The following is a 17,729-nucleotide window of genomic DNA, read 5'->3' on the forward strand; positions in this document are numbered from 1 at the left end:
GAAATATTGTCTAGGTTGGTGACTTTAGTTTTGTCATTCAGTTACATATTACTTAGAATAAATATATTTGTGAAAGCAAACACAGAGAGATAAATATGCTATATGTGTGTTCAATACTTTTTTTGTTTTACCTTCCATTAAGGCCAGAATTAGTCAGGCACGCATAGAAAATATGTACTAACTTTAAAGTAAAATAAAATTGGTTTTGATTTAGTTCAAGTCAACCATCTCATTTAAAATTAGCCCAGGGGTCTTGTAAAAAATGCTAGTAATCTAAACATAATAATGCACATTGCCCAATTGCTTCTGTGTATGATATAGGTTCAGTGCTGTGGTGCTTTGACAGCCCATTAGTGAATGTAACGAACAGCTATTTTTAAACAGAAAAAATTCAAGTTGACAGCTTGGCAATGAAATTCAGCTAGTGGCATAATTTTTGTTGTCTTCAGTATACAGAGTGGATTTCAGTTTGGTTTAAATAAATTTGTATCATGGACTTCATAGAGCAAACATTTTTCCCATCAGTTTTACTATATACTTTCTGGTGGCTGAATTTTGTAAAAGCCCCAGACGTACACCCACTTCAGAGTAAATTACTTTATGTTAAAAGTTAGCCATTAATAAATAACGCATCTGGCCAATGTCTAAGTTTGAAATATACAATCTTTCTTCCTAACCTAGTGGGGGTTATATACAGGCTTTACTTCTAGAATCACAGACCCGCTATTTTGCAGTAGCTTCGAAGATTGCAGCTTTTGAAGACCTTCAAGATGACTCTGAGTGTGAGCCAATGGCAAACTAAGAGAGGTGTGAGGAAATGTACCTGTGAAATCACCCATGTTTGGTGGTAGATACCTGGAAATGCAGGGCATGCTCCCATCTGTAACTCCCCTTTCATCACCTACAGTCATGTCTGAGTTGGCTCTTGGATTGGACAGCGAATAAGGTTCTGGCCCCTCACTTTGCCTGTGTGAACAGGAGGTGATGCCTGCTCAGGTCTTCTTTTGGCAGCTTGTAGGGAGAGCATTAAGTAAACACTGTGCTCCTGTTCAACCCACTGGAACGGGGAGCACTGAGATGTCTTGGCATCTTTCTTCTTGTGCAGTGTCCCTCTGCTTTGGGGAGGTAAGTGGAAAATACTAATCTGGACTGGCCAACTCCTGGTTTTTGTGGCTTTTGTGGGCAATTGGAAGAAGAATGTTTTCCATCCACTCCCTACCATTGAGAGAAAATCAGCCTCAGTCTGGCCCCTCCCCTGTTGAGATGAGGGGAAAAGAATCCTATTAGCAGCTCTAAAGACCAGCAGTAGGGAGGCCCTACGGGCAGGATGAGGGACAATTTCATACAGGTGAGAAGATGGTGGGGTCACCTCCTCCCTGTGACTACCTACCACCTCCACCTCCCTTGAGGGTAGGCTGTTAAGTGCTGACTAATAATTCTGTGGTGTGTTTCATAGCAGTACTTCCTGTATTGCTTGGCAACTTCCTCCCCTAGCCAGCTGTCCCAGGCATGGACACCTCCTCAACTTCCTGCTTAGCTTCATCAGTCCCACCATTCTGATCACCAGCTCCTCCCCATACCCATAAGCCATATTTCCTCAGCTCCACATCCAAGTTCCTCTCCTCCCTCAGTGTCATGTTCCTATCCTTTGCAAACACAGCAGAGAAGAATAATTTTCTCCATTCCACGTTTTTCTGGGTGAAATTTCATAGCCTGTGTTATTCAGGAGGTCAGGCTACAGGATCACAATGGTTCTTTCTGGCCTTAAAAATCTATGAATCTATAAAATTCTGCCCAGACTCATCTCATTTTCGTACTTCCGTCACCCAGTCTTTGATATCTCAGAGCCCCCTGTTACTACTTCAAGTAATTCCTAACTTTTACACTACTTTTTTCCCTGATGACGTTCATCTCACTCACCACATTATGCCAACTGATGTCTTTTCCACTCTCCTCCAGTAATGTCTGTCCCCAACTCTTACATCTCTGTAATGTCCTGCTTTCTCTCTTCCTTCCTGCTGCCCATAGTACATTCTACCCACCTTGAGTAATCACTTTCCCAAATCTCTCTTTGCTTTGGTGTAAACTTTCTTGCTATGCCCCATAACCCAATAACCCTGGTTTGCTGTCTTCCTGCTTCCCCCATGGTGCCTGCCTCCCATCTCCTGGAATATAGGCAATGTATTGTCTTTTTTTAGTTAGGTCTGCTGTTTTGAATGCTACTTGGTTTTAATAAGGTTGTTTATATAATGTATCTGCCTATATTGCTGTTACTGAGTGACTGTAGAGAAGTGGAGTATGTGTTTCTGACATTTCTGCTTCCTGTCCATTAGTGCTTTGTGTTGTAGCAAATATATGAGGCAAGGGTGTAGGGGATAAATCGCCTTAGTGCTAAATCATCCTTTATTTGACTTGAGTGCATGGGTGACAGGAAACACACTGAGTTTCAATTCACGGCGTTACTTGTAGATTCCAGGCAGCAGCATGTTCCCTCTCCCATTAGAATGAGCAAGTGGTGAGGCCTTCCTATCCCAAAGATCTTGGAACACTTGTGCAGAGAAAGGGAAGTCATACTGAGGTCCGGATGCACAATATACATGTTGACATAACTGCTTCCAGAGTTGTGCTGTGACGGCCTTCACAAACAGCTGTCCCCACTCACTTCACAGAGGAGTGTTTACTTTGCAGCGAGAACCTGCAGAAGACAGTTAGCTAGGTCAGTGTAATTTTTCCATTAGAAAATCCCCTCAGATTTGAAGATGAATGCTGTCCTGCTTTTTGCTTGGGATGCACCTGCAACCAGAACGCCAGCCCTGCTGAGTTCGGATTTAGCAGTGTCCATTAAATTGTGGGGAAGAGAGTGAATACCATGGAGCTGCACCATAATGAGAGTTGTAGGTGTGCATAATTTAATAGATTTGCAACTTAAAGTATCCTACTACAGAATTTCCAATAAACACTAGGTAGTCTCTCTCTCTCTTCTTTATTCTGAAATGCTTTGCCATTTCTTGTGTTTCAGAAGATTCTAACTTGAATTTTACATGTATGTGTGTGCGCAATTTGAGTGAATCAGAGGAAGGCTGCTTGGTAATGAGATAGAGGCAAAAAATAAATCTGATAATTTTCCGCCCTGGACTCTATCTCTTTTGAACACTAGAGATCACATTCCTTTTCTCCTTCAAATGTTTATGAATATGGAAAATCTGCCTGACCCTATACCATGGTGCAACCCTGATATCACCTGGGAAAGAAGGTTCAGCATATGTCTGTAATTAGTTTCCATTGGATTAGGTGCTGCATTTTGCAGAACACCATGATTTGTACTAATTGGCATCTTTGTTGACAGTCATAATAGAGAGTCCAAGGACTGAGAGCCAAATTGCAACCTCCCTAGTCAAAAGCCTCAAAAGGACTAAAATTAAGTGGAAAGCTCTGCTTGCTTGAGGTATTTGCCTGAAGTTTTTTAAGTGAATAAAACCACACAGTTTCTTTCTCCTCCCGTCCCAGCCATGTATCTAGAAAACCCACAGCTGTGGATGCATAGAATAGGCCACATGGGATGTGGAGCAGGGATGATACTTAGGGTGACCATATGTCCCTTTTTTTAAGCCATGAACCTGATTATCAGTTGGCAAGAGCAAACGGGACAAATGCCAAATTGGACAGTTTTGCCAAAGAAGTGGGGTGCGACCCTTGCAGGGGGTGGAGGAATGTGCGGGAGGAAGCAGGTAAGTGGCAGTGCCAGGGTAAGCAGCAGGACTGATGACCGTTTGAGGAGGTGTTTTACTCATTTTACCCTCTCCATAGAAAAGATTGGAAGATTTGATCAGCCTTAAACAGACAACTGAATGAACTTCTCTCTAACAGAGGTTCTTTGATGTCAGGACTGAAGTTGGTTAGTGTGGGACAAGCAACGTACATTGCTCCTAATCATGCTGGACCTGTTCAGTGAATAAACAGAGAACCTCAGTCTCTAGGGCTGTCAGCTTGACATCTATTGCAAACAAGAAATATATATATATACACATACACACATAGCAGACACAGCATATACACTTAAACCTCTTACAAACCATAAATCTGTGACAGCTGGCAGAAAATTTGGGGGATAGAGAAGCCTGATCTGCAATTCAGATAACATGGGACACAATTTTTCTTTTAATTTTTTTAAAATTAATGTTTTACCTCTATAAACCTTCCTTGTACTGGATAATAAATTTCCTTGGTCTGTCATTAAAGATTTTTTTAAAGTAGTTTGGAGAGCTGATGCTTCCCCATTCAGTATAATTGAAAACTGAAGGTATGTCATTACTTGAGCTGGGAAGTGTGACGTATTTAGACTAGGGCTGTCAATTAATCGCTGTTAACTCATGCAAATAACTTAAAAAAATTAATCGCAATTTAAAAATTAATTGTGATTAATCACAGTTTTAATTGCAGTGTTAAACAATAGTCAACCAATTAAAATGTATTAAATATTGTGGATGTTTTTCTACATTTTCATATATATTCTATTCTGTGTTGCAATTGAAATAAAAGTGTATATTATTTTTGATAAATAATTGCACTGTAAAAATGATAAACAAAAGAAATAGTATTTTTCATTTCACCTCATACAAGTCCATAATGCTATCTCTTTGTGGTGAAAGTGCAATTTACAAATCTAGATTTTTTTTGTTATATAACTGCACTCAAAAACAAAACAACGTAAAACTACAAAGCCTACAAATCCACTCAGTCCTACTTCTTGTTCAGCCAATTGCTAAGCCCTGATCTACACTAGGCATTGAGATCGAATTTGGCAGCATTAAATCGATTTAAACCTGCACCCGTCCACATGACGAAGCCCTTTTTTCCTACTTAAAGGGCTCTTAAAATAGATTTCCTTACTCCACCCCCGACAAGGGGATTAGCGCTGAAATCGGCCTTGCTGGGTCGAATTTGGGGTACTGTGGCCGCAATTAGACGGTATTGGCCTCCAGGAGCTATCCCATAGTTCTCCATTGTGACCGCTCTGGACAGCACTCTCAACTCAGATGCACTGACCAGGTAGACAGGAAAAGGCCCGCAAACATTTGAATTTCAATTTCCTGTTTGGCCAGCATAGCAAGCTGCAGGTGACTATGCAGAGCTCATCAGCAGAGGTGACCATGATGGTGTCCCAGAATCGCAGAAGAGCTCCAGCATGGACTGAACGGGAGGTACGGGATCTGATTGCTGTATGGGGAGAGGAATCCATGCTATCAGAACTACGTTCCAATTTTTGAAATGCCAAAACCTTTGTCAAAACCTCCCAGGGCATGAAGGACAGAGGCCATAACAAGGACCTGAAGCAGTGCCACATGAAACTTAAGGAGCTGAGGCAAGCCTACCAGAAAACCAGAGAGGCGAACGGCCACTCCGGGTCAGAGCCCCAAACATGCCACTTCTATGATGAGCTGCATGCCATTTTAGGGGGTTCAGCCACTACTACCCCAGCCGTGTTGTTTGACTCCTTCAATGAAGATGGAGGCAACACGGAAGCAGGTTTTGGGGACGAAGAAGATGATGATGATGATGAGGTTGTAGATCGCTCACAGCAAGCAAGTGGAGAAACCGGTTTTCCTGACAGCCTGTTTCTCACCTTGGACTTGGAGCCAGTACCCCCTGAACCCACGCAAGGCTGCCTCCCAGACCCGCCAGGCGGAGAAGGGACCTCTGGTGAGTGTACCTTTTAAAATACTATACGTGGTTTAAAAGCAAACATGTTTAATGATTAATTTGCCCTGGCATTCACAGCTCTCCTGGATGTACTCCCAAAGCCTTTGCAAAAGGTTTCTGGAGAGGGCAGCCTTATTCCATCCACCATGGTAGGACACTTTACCACTCCAGGCCAGTAGCACATACTCGGGAATCATTGTAGAACAAAGCATTGCAGTGTATGTTTGCTGACATTCAACCAAAATCCGTTCTTTATCTCTCTGTGTTATCCTCAGGAGAGTGATATCATTCATGGTCACCTGGTTGAAATAGGGTGCTTTTCTTAAGCGGACATTCAGAGGTGCCCGTTCCTGCTGGGCTGTTTGCCTGTGGCTGAACAGAAATGTTCCCCGCTGTTAGCCACAGGGCGGGGAGAGGGTGGAGGGGCTAGCCACGTGGTGGGGGGAGGCAAAATGTGACCTTGTAACGAAAGCACATGTGCTATGTATGTAATGTTAACAGCAAGGTTTACCCTGAAAGAGTGTAGCCACTGTTTTATAAAATGTGTCTTTTTAAATACCACTGTCCCTTTTTTTTCTCTCCACCAGCTGCATGTGTTTCAATGATCACAGGATCTTCTCCTTCCCAGAGGCTAGCGAAGATTAGAAGGCGAAAAAAATGCACTCACGATGAAATGTTCTCTGAGCTCATGCTGTCCTCCCACACTGACAGAGCACAGACGAATGCATAGAGGCAGACAATGTCAGAGTGCAGGAAAGCACAAAATGATCGGGAGGAGAGGTGGTGGGCTTGAAGAGAGTAAGTGGCGGGCTGAAGAGAGGGCTGAAGCTGAAAGGTGGCGGCAGCGTGATGAGAGGAGGCAGGATTCAATGCTGAAGCTGCTGAAGGATCAAACTAATATGCTCCAGCGTATGGTTGAGCTGCAGGAAAGGCAGCAGGAGTACAGACTGCTGCTACAACCCCTATGTAACCAACTGCCCTCCTCCCCAAGTTCCACAGCCTCCTCACCCAAACACCCAAGAACGCGGGGGGGGGGAGGGATGGGGGGGACGGGCCTCTGGCCACCCAGCAACTCCACCCCAGAGGATTGCCCAAGCAACAGAAGGCTGGCATTCAATAAGTTTTAAAGTTTTAAACGTCTAAAGTGCTGTGTGTCCTTGTCCTTCTCTCCTCCACCACCCCTCCCAGGCTACCTTGGTAATTATCCTCCTATTTGTGTGATGAATTAATAAAGAATGCATGAATGTGAAGCAACAATGACTTTATTGCCTCTGCAAGTGGTGATCGAAGGGAGGAGGGGAGGGTGGTTAGCTTATAGGGAAGTAGAGTGAACCAAAGGGCGGGGGGTTTCATCAAGGAGAAACAAACAGAACTTTCACACCGTTCCCTGGCCCGTCATGAAACTGGTTTTCAAAGCTTCTCTGATGCGCACTGCGCCCTCCTGTGCGCTTCTAACAGCCCTGGTGTCTGGCTGTGCGTAACCACAGCTAGGCGATTTGCCTCAACCTCCCATCCCGCCATAAACGTCTCCCCCTTACTCTCACAGATATTGTGGAGAGCACAGCAAGCAGTAATAACAGTGGGAATATTGGTTTCGCTGAGGAACACAATGCCATCCACAGCCTCAGAAACAACTCTGACATCATAATCAAAAAGGCTGACAAAGGAGGTGCTGTTGTCATCATGAATAGGTTGGAATATGAACAAGAGGCTGCTCGGCAGCTCTCCAACACCACTTCTAGAAGCCATTACCCTCTGATTCCACTGAGAGTTACCAAAAGAAACTACAGCATTTGCTCAAGAAACTCCCTGAAAAAGCACAAGATCAAATCCACACAGACACACCCCTGGAATCCCAACCTGGGATATTCTATCTACTATCCAAGATCCATAAACCTGGAAATCCTGGGCGCCCCATCATCTCAGGCATTGGCACCCTGACAGCAGGATTGTCTGGCTATGTAAAAAGAAAAGGAGTACTTGTGGCACCTTAGAGACTAACCAATTTATTAGAGCATAAGCTTTCGTGAGCTACAGCTCACTTCCTCAGATGCATATCGTGGAAACTGCAGCAGGCTTTATATATACACAGAGAATATGAACCAATACCTCCTCCCACCCCACTGTCCTGCTGGTAATAGCTTATCTAAAGTGATCATCAGGTGGGCCATTTCCAGCACAAATCCAGGTTTTCTCACCCTCCACCCCCCCACACAAATTCACTCTCCTGCTGGTGATAGCCCATCCAAAGTGACAACTCTTTACACAATGTGCATGACTTTAGGCTTAAATAGAGACTGGGAGTGGCTAAGTCATTATGCAAGGTAGCCTGTTTCCTCTTGTTTTTTCCTACCCCCCCCCTCCGCCCAGATGTTCTGGTTTAACTTGGATTTAAACTTGAAGAGTGGTCAGTTTGGATGAGCTATTACCAGCAGGAGAGTGAGTTTGTGTGTGTATGGGGGTGGGGGGGATGTGAGAAAACCTGGATTTGTGCAGGAAATAGCCCAACTTGATTGTCATGCACATTGTGTAAAGAGTTGTCACTTTGGATGGGCTATCACCAGCAGGAGAGTGAATTTGTGTGGGGGGGTGGAGGGTGAGAAAACCTGGATTTGTGCTGGAAATGGCCCACCTGATAATCACTTTAGATAAGCTATTACCAGCAGGACAGTGGGGTGGGAGGAGGTATTGGTTCATATTCTCTGTGTATATATAAAGCCTGCTGCAGTTTCCACGATATGCATCTGATGAAGTGAGCTGTAGTTCACGAAAGCTTATGCTCTAATAAATTGGTTAGTCTCTAAGGTGCCACAAGTACTCCTTTTCTTTTTGCGAATACAGACTAACATGGCTGTTACTCTGAAATCTGGCTATGTAGACTCCCTCCTCAGGCCCTACGCTACCAGCACTCCCAGCTACCTTCGAGACACCACTGACTTCCTGAGGAAACTACAATCCATCGGTGATCTTCCTGGTAACACCATCCTGGCCACTATGGATGTAGAAGCCCTCTCCACCAACATTCCACACAAAGATGGACTACAAGCTGTCAAGAACACTATCCCCGACAATGTCACGGCTAACCTGGTGGCTGAACTTTGTGACTTTGTCCTTACCCATAACTATTTTACATATGGGGACAATGTATACCTTCAAATCAGCGGCACAGCTATGGGTACCCGCATGGCCCCACTGTATGCCAACATTTTTATGGCTGACTTAGAACAACGCTTCCTCAGCTCTCGTCCCCTAACGCCCCTACTCTACTTGCGCTATATTGATGACATCTTCATCATCTGGACCCATGGAAAAGAAGCCCTTGAGGAATTCCACCACGTTGATGTTGGTGAAACGTCCCTTTGTGATCCACCAGTGCTTGCTGCACTATTGAAAAGTACCCCTTGCGGTTTATGTACTCACCAGCTTGGTGCTCTGGTGCCAAGATAGGGATATGGGTTCCGTCTATGGCCCCACCACAGTTAGGGAATCCCGTTGCAGCAAAGCCATCCACTATCGCCTGCACATTTCCCAGGGTCACTTCCCTTAATATCAGCAGAACTTTGATTGCGTTGGCTACTTGCATCACAGCAGCCCCCACAGTAGATTTGCCCACTCCAAATTGATTCCCGACTGACCGGTAGCTGTCTGGCGTTGCAAGCTTCCACAGGGCTATCACCACTTGCTTCTCAACTGTGAGGGCTGCTCTCATCTTGGTATTCATGCGCTTCAGGGCAGGGGAAAGCAAGTCACATAGTTCCATGAAAGTGCCCTTACGCATGTGAAAGTTTTGCAGCCACTGGGAATCGTCCCAGACCTGCAACACTATGCAGTCCCACCAGTCTGTGCTTGTTTCCCGAGCCCAGAATCAGCGTTCCACCGCATGAACCTGCCCCATTAGCACCATGATGCATGCATTGGCAGGGCACATGCTTTGAGAGAAGTCTGTGTCCATGTCCTCATCACTCTCATCACCAAGCTGACGTTGCCTACTTGCCCGGTTTCGCTTTGAGAGAAGTCTGTGTCCATGTCCTCATCACTCTCATCACCAAGCTGACGTTGCCTACTTGCCCGGTTTCGCTTTGCCTGCATATGCTGGATAATGCATGTGGTGTTTAATGTGCTCCTAATTGCCAAAGTGATCTGAGCGGGCTCCATGCTTGCTGTGGTATGGCATCTGCACAGAAAAAAGGCGCGGAACGACTGTCTGCTGTTGCCCTGACGGAGAGAGGGGCGACTGACAACATGGCTTACAAGGTTGGCTTACAGGGAATTAAAATCAACAAAGGGGGTGGCTTTGCGAGAAACTGAATGGCCCCCTCAAGGATAGAACTCCAAACCTCAAGGATAGAACTCAAAACTGGGTTTAGCAGGCCGTTGATTTCACAGAGGGAGGGAGGGAGGAGCAAATGAGTACAAAACAAATCTGGTCTATTTCTTGTTTTGAGCCACTTCATCTATCTTTATACATCTTGCTGGCAGCAGACTGTGCAATACGACCGCTAGCCATCGTCATCTCCTGGGTGCTCGGCAGAAGACGGTGCAGTATGACTACTGGCCATCGTCTTTTGCTAGTTGCAGGTTAAAAGACAGTGCACTGCCGGTAGGACTCAGTCGCCATGAGATGAAACAAGGGAAATGACCTGGCTGAGTCACTCCCATGTTTTCCCAGGCACCCGGTTAAAAGAGCACCCAGGACTACGTCGACGATGGCTACCAGTCATGCTGCACTGTCTGCTGCCAAAGGGCAATAAACTGCTGCTGTGTAGCAATGCAGTATCACGTCTGCCACACCCAGGAGACATACTGTGATGGTTAGTTGAGCTGGCTTCATGGTTGCCGTGGTATGGCGTCTGCACAGGTAACTCAAGAAAACAGGCGCAAAACGGTTGTCTGCCCTTGCTTTCATGGATGGGATGGGGGCCTGACAATATGTACCCAGAACCACCCGCGACAATGTTTTAGCCCCATCAGGCCCATCAGGCACTGGGATTTCTACCCAGAATCCAAATGGGCAGCAGAGACTGTGGGAACTGTGGGATAGCTACCCACAGTGCAATGCTCCGGAAGTTGACGGTTGCCTCGGTACTGTGGACAAACTCCGCTGACTACATGCACTTAGAACATTTGTGTGGGGACACACACAATCGACTGTATAAAAACGTTTTCTCCAAACCCGACTTCTATAAATTCGACCTAATTTCATAGTGTAGACATACCCTTAGACAAACAAGGTTGTTTACATTTACAGGAGATAGTGCTGCCCTCTTATTTACAATGTCACCAGAAAGTGAGAACAGGCATTTGCATGGCACTTTTGTAGCTGGCATTGCAAGGTATTTATGTGCCAGATATGCAAAAACATTTGTATGCCCCTTCATGCTTCAGCCACCATTCCAGAGGACATGCTTCCATGCTGATGACACTCATTAAAAAAATAATGTGTTAATTAAATTTGTGACTGAACTCCTTGGAGGAAAATTGTATGTCCACTGCTCTGTTTTACCCACATTCTGCTATGTATTTCATGTTATAGCAGTCTCAGATGATGACCCAGCACATGTTGTTAATTTTAAGAATACTTTCACTGTAGATTTGACAAAACGCAAAGCAGGTACCAATGTGAGATTTCTAAAGATAGTTACAGCACTTGACCCAAGGTTTAAGAATCTGAAAGTGCATTCTAAAATCTAAGCAGGATGAGGTATGGAGCATGCTTTCAGAAGTCTTAAAAGAGCAACACTCCGACTTGTAAACTACAGAACCCGAACCACCAAAAAAGAAAATCAACCTTCTGCTAGTGTCATCTGACTCAGATAATGAAAATGAACACACGTCGGTCCCCACTGCTTTGGATTGTTATCAACCCATCATCATCATGGACGCATGTCTTCTGGAATGGTGGTTGAAGCATGAAGGGACATATAGAATCATGAACTGGCAGGGACCTCGAGAGGTCATCTTGTCCAGTCTCCTGAGAAAGATATGAATCTTTAGCGCATCTGGCACTAAATATCTTGCAACGCCAGCTACAACAGTGCCATGAGAAGCCTGTTCTTGTTTTCAGGTGACATTGTAAACAAGAAGCAGGCAGCATTATCTCCTGCAAATGTAAACAAACTTGTTTGTCTGAGCGATTGGGTGAACAAGAAGTAGGACTGAGTGGACTTGCAGGCTCTAAAAGTTTACATTGTTTTATTTTTGAATAAAGTTTTTTTATACATAATTCTATATTTGTAAGTTCAACTTTCATGATAAAGAGATTGCACTAAAGTACTTGTATTAGGTGAATTGAAAAATACTATTTCTTTTGTTTTTTTACAGTGTAAACATTTGTAATAAAAATATAAAGTGAGCACTGTACACTTTGTATTCTGCGTTGTAATTGAAATAAATATATTTGAAAATGTAGAAAACATCCAAAAATATTGAAATAAATGGTATTCTATTATTGTTTAATGTGCGATTAATCGCGATTAATTTTTTTAATTGCTTGACAGCCCTAATTTGGATGTCACCTAAGCTTGCATAGACTTACTCATGCTAGCTGTGCTTGAGCTAGTCCTAGAAATAGCAGTGTGTCAGCCACAGCTAGCTGCCTGAGTATTTGCCCAGGGAGTTGGATGGGATTGAGCTTGGGGCAGCTAGCCTGAGCAGCTGACCATGCTGCTGCAGACATGCTGCTATTTTTAGGTGCTAGGATCAGCAGCGTTACTACAGGCAAGTCTATGCGAGCTGGTAATCACACCTCCCAGTTCCAATGTAGATGTACCCCGAGAGGCCACCAAGTGAAAGATCTGGGTTCAAATACCACACTAAGACCCTGATTCAGCAAAATATTTAAACGTGTGCTTAAGTCCCACATACTTAAAATTAACCAACTTCTTAAATGCTTTGCTGAATTGTAGCCTTGGTTTATTACTTCCAAAGCCAACAAAGGGCTAAAATAGAGGCAGAGGTGATGTCGTCAGCTCATGATGTAGGAAAACTGTGAATTTCATGGGCTGAGCAGCAACATCTCATGGCCATATGGGCATTAAACATTATCTGAATGGAGTTCGCTTCAGCTCTCCTGGCTGGAGGAGATGTGGTAATGTGAAGTCCCTGTTGGAGATTGGAGTTTGGGAGCAGAGGAACTTAACAAGTGAATACTGTACTCCTCCCTAGTATGTACACCTTTTATTTAATGACCTCCCGAACATCAGCATCTAGATGGGCTCCATCTTTGGGTTTGGAGGGCTGAGTGGGAGTTTGATCTCAAATGACTGTGTGGAATTGGGCCAACTTAATGCTGGGTGAGGTGTGATTTTAAAAAAACAAAAACCCGCCCCTCCCCCCAACCACCCATAAATGAATTAGGTTAGTAAAAATATATTTTATTAGAGGCTTCTCCGTTTCAAATTTTCAGAAGTTTAAGCATTATTTTCACAATGTATTTCCTCCTCTTAACTGTCTATTTCCAAGTAGAGCCTACATTGTTGGGGACTGTTGTTCATACAACTCAGTCTCCAGTTATGTCTGCTCTTGTGAAACAGGTTCTCAATCATTCTTTTCAGCATCCACTGTAATCATAACACAAATCCCAGTGATGATGGGCACATAACTCTCTCTCAAATACCAACACCATTTGATAGCTCAACTAGCCAGAGTGTCACTCTACCCCACAGCATGCTGAGCTTAGAATCCTAGAATATCAGGGTTGGAAGGGACCTCAGGAGGTCATCTAGGCCAACCCCCTGCTCAAAGCAGGACCAATCCCCAACTAAATCATCCCAGCCAGGGCTTTGTCAAGCCTAACCTTAAAAACCTCAAAGGAAGGAGATTCCACCACCTCCCTAGGTAATGCATTCCAGTGCTTCACCACCCTCCTAATGAGAAAGTTTTTTGTAATATCCAACCTAAACCTGCACCACTGGAACTTGAGACCATTACTCCTTGTTCTGTCATCTGCTACCACTGAGAACAGTCTAGATCCATCCTCTTTGGACCCCCCCCTTTCAGGTAGTTGAAAGCAGCTATCAAATCCCCCCTTGTTCTTCTCTTCTGCAGACTAAATGATCCCAGTTCCCTCAGCCTCTCCTCATAAGTCATGTGTTCCAATCCCCTAATCATTTTTGTTGCCCTCCGCTGGATGCTTTCCAATTTTTCCACATCTTTCTTGTAGTGTGGGGCCCAAAACTGGACACAGTACTCCAGATGAGGCCTCACCAATGTCGAATAGAGGGGAACGATCACGTCCCTCCATCTGCTGGCAGTGCCCCTACTTATACAGCCCAAAATGCCGTTAGCCTTCTAGGCACACTGTTGACTCATATCCAGCTTCTCGTCCACTGTAACCCCTAGGTCCTTTTCTGCAGAACAGCTGCCTAGCCATTCGGTCCCTAGTCTGTAGCAGTGCATGGGATTCTTCTGTCCTAAGTGCAGGACTCTGCACTTGTCCTTGTTGAACCTCATCAGATTTCTTTTGGCCCAATCCTCTAATTTGTCTAGGTCCCTCTGTATCCTATCCCTATCTTCCAGCGTATCTACCACTCCTCCCAGTTTAGTGTCATCTGCAAACTTGCTGAGGGTGCACTCCACACCATCCTCCAGATCATTAATGAGCTTGTATCAGTTCAGTGCATAGGATCCTAACTATTGCTTGACATGGCTCTTCTGGTTGGTGGAATAAAGCATGGCTGGCTGCTATTCCACAACAGTAAAATAAAGCAGTGCTCTATTTATTAGGAAAGTGATTAAAGTATATGCGGTTCATGGCAAAGTAATACAGTAAAATTATTTTGTGACAATAGCACCTTCAGAAGCAAATATTATTACTGTTACCAGAGGAAAGTGTTTATTCACAAAATATTGTACAAATGAATTTACAAAAGAATTTAAAAGGGAATCCTGAACTGAGGGAAATCTAATCTATACATAAAAACCTTCTCTAAAATGGTTAGGCCCAGCATGAATTTGGCTAAATATAGTTTATTTTTTTACCTCATTCATTTTGTTGTTGCTGGTTTTTCTGCTTTTCTGTTCCATGAATAATAAAGTGCTCTAGTTACCGGTAGTTGTTTGGATAATACCAACTACCACAAATCTCAGGAGAGCAGTTTTTTGAATTGTCCTAACACTACATGAATGTTTTTTTAGAGTATCAGAGAGAGACAAGCAAAGGACCCCTTATAAATACATTATAAAACACTGTTTATATTTGTCCCCACTCTTTCATCCCCAGCCATGTTAGAAAAGCTCCATTCAGTGTCCTTATCCTAGCCTAGAGCATGGAGATGAAGGTGCTGGCATAGAGACAGTGTTTCAGGTTCCAAACTCAAAGCACAGTGTACGGAAGACCAACGCTCCCCTTCTTGCACGGGCTGGCCCAGAGAAGGAACCTGTACTCCTTTGAACCCCTTCCTGCTTGTAAAGAGGAGAAGCTTCACTACAGGTCCTCAAGGAAGTGTGGGGTGAAAGGAGAGTACACCTAGTCAGCTGGCAGAGATGAGGAGCCAGCTCTCCAAGTCCCCAACCTGGATCACTGTGGAAAGGGTCAGGGCCAACCTTGTCCTGCCACAGATGTTTTTTAAATGTATGTTTTTAAAATTTTTGCTTCCCTTTCTCCACTCTCGCCTCTGTGCACATCCAGTGACATTAGAGCAGTCTGTTGGATACTGCCCCAGGAGACGACATATTATTTGTCTGGGCTTTTGCTGTGCTGAGGTTTTGGATAGCAGCTATGCTGTTTTTTAAAGGTCTGTTTGGGAGATATTTGTTTTGTGGTGGCTGGTAATTAATGTGAGGATTGTCTGCTACTAATTGTTGGCAGTACAGTGTGATATGAATTTCCAGGTAAATTATGTTTTAAAAGATGTAACTATGCCTAAAGATATTGGGGAATGTGTGTGTTTTACAAATATGGATATAAATGAATTTCTCATGGGAAAGAGAAAGTGTGTTCAGCCAATCTAACACTCAAACTGGCTGACCAATGTCATACGCTTTATAACTGGTTACATTATTGGTATTTAACCAAGACGTTTTTCAGGAATTGCCAAGTCCTTTACGCAGTTAGAAGGAGAAACAAGATTATGCCTTAATGATACAACATTTGAATCCATGCTTAGAGATACACATTTTCAATAAATATTACATCATCCATGAGAAACAGAATACAGTGATAGATTGATGCACAGTGGCCGCTCTTAAAAACTTGCCAGTTTTACCTTAAAAACTAGATATGATAACCTCAATATCTGCATTATTCCTTTGTGCTTTCCTATACTCACTGTACAAGTGCCTTGGATACTGCAAATACAAAAGCAAAGTTATTTAGTTATCCAAGGCATTTAGATGATTAGAAGAGAGACATCTGTATATTTTTGGAATTCATTCAGATTTTAAACTATGACTTCAAGGAATAATGGACTGAAAAGTGAAACTCAAAGATGAAATTTTCTCTAGGAAATGTTTGGCACCTATTTTGGTAATATTTTGGAACCTGAATATTTATTACTTGCATGTTGCAATGATTATGCTTTGGAAACTGTGTAATTTACTATGTACTGAAAACTTTGTGACATCATTTGATTAATTTAAAAAGCTTTTCAATTAAGATTACTGTGTGTTGCACTTGTGTTAGTATTTGGTTTCTTTTGTTATCTTCTTATATAACATTTCACCAGGTAATTAAATGTATTAATATTAGGAATGTTTATGTTGGCATCCAGTATTCATACAAAATAGGAAGAATATTTAAAACAACTAAGATGTGGCTGGTATAAAATTTATTTTTGTGAGTAGCTTCTGAGCAGAAATCAGAACAGTGTTTTGTTTTTTTTTTAAATCACACTAAAAAAATCATTAAATCAGCACTCTTTTTAGCTAATAGAGTCCTAAGTGATTTTTTTTTCCTACTTAAGGCTATTCTAGATATGCCTGCTAAGTGGATCTAACAGTACTAGTATATTTTATGTTAGCAAGCCACGATAGAAAAGTGCTTGAAGTTCAGGGGGCATTTGTCTCCTTTCTCACAAATTCATTTAAGTACCAGTCTTGCCATAGCTTTAACTGGGGTAGACAACCATACAAATGACTTGAGATAAAATGAAAATAATGGACTGAGCTGGGTGCCGGGGGTGGTAGTTACACTGCATGCACATCAATAAGCATCGAGTGTTATTCTATGCTAATGTAAGCCTGATGGATCAGCTTTCGCTTTTAGCCTAGAGGACCATTAAGCACTGGAAGCTGGGTCAAACTGATATAGTAAGGCAGACGTACCCTAACGGTTGGCAACAGTAGTTAACAAGCAGTAATTTGCTATGTGTGAGACTAATATTGCTTACAATCTTCATGATCAGAACACAGATCAGAGAAGGGATAATACATCTTTGTTTAATTGCTTATTTAAACTCTGTTAATTTTGCAAAACATTGCTAGCATGTAAAAATGAACAAAACACAGAATAGTTGTTTTAGATACAGTGGAGTGTACTTGTTATGTTACAAATATTAATTTGCTGCAAATATTTTCCATAAAATGTAAATAAATTGTTCTAGCAGAATAATGCTTAATTGATGTTATTTCATTTGGAATTAAATGATATGCATAGCTATTGAGTTTATTTTATGACTTTGAACGTATAAAAGTATAAGAAAATCAGAAGTAATTGATTCACAGTAATGATTTGAAGCCAAGTTAGTGCTGTTTTTCTGTGTGTGGGTGACTTTGAAGGGGACTCCCGTGTATTGCCTTGACAAAACCAAGCACTGAAAAATCTTTTTGTTTTGTTTTGTTAACCTCTGACTCACTGTTACCTGATAGATAGACAACATTTAAACATAAGTTTCCTGTTTTGGAGAAACATAGCCAAGATTTAGGAGAATTATTTGTATTCTTTTAACTTTTTTGTTGAAGAAACAAGTCAAAAAGGAAACTGAGTCCCATGAAATGTTTCATGTATGTACATGTTTGTATGGGCTAAGGAAGACATTGGATTTTAAATCAGTAGCCCTTATTTCTGAATCTTTAAAATTCAATTTTTTTCT

General features: G+C 42.8%; 2 protein-coding genes across 2 annotated transcripts in view; both read left to right on the plus strand.

Annotated features, from left to right (window-relative positions):
* The window catches only part of CAMKMT (calmodulin-lysine N-methyltransferase), a 342,431-nt gene that overhangs the window by 113,739 nt on the left and 210,963 nt on the right, over positions 1-17,729 (plus strand). The window lies entirely within an intron of this gene.
* On the plus strand, positions 4,530-6,713 carry LOC144930388 (uncharacterized). The gene is made up of 2 exons (XM_078851945.1): positions 4,530-5,700; positions 6,288-6,713. Exons 1-2 carry the CDS (start codon positions 5,301-5,303, stop codon positions 6,428-6,430), a joined length of 543 nt encoding a protein of 180 aa, XP_078708071.1. The 5' UTR covers positions 4,530-5,300; the 3' UTR covers positions 6,431-6,713.

This window comes from Lepidochelys kempii, chromosome 3 (genome assembly GCF_965140285.1).
Source record: "Lepidochelys kempii isolate rLepKem1 chromosome 3, rLepKem1.hap1, whole genome shotgun sequence".
In the NCBI taxonomy this organism is placed as follows: Eukaryota; Metazoa; Chordata; order Testudines; family Cheloniidae; genus Lepidochelys; species Lepidochelys kempii.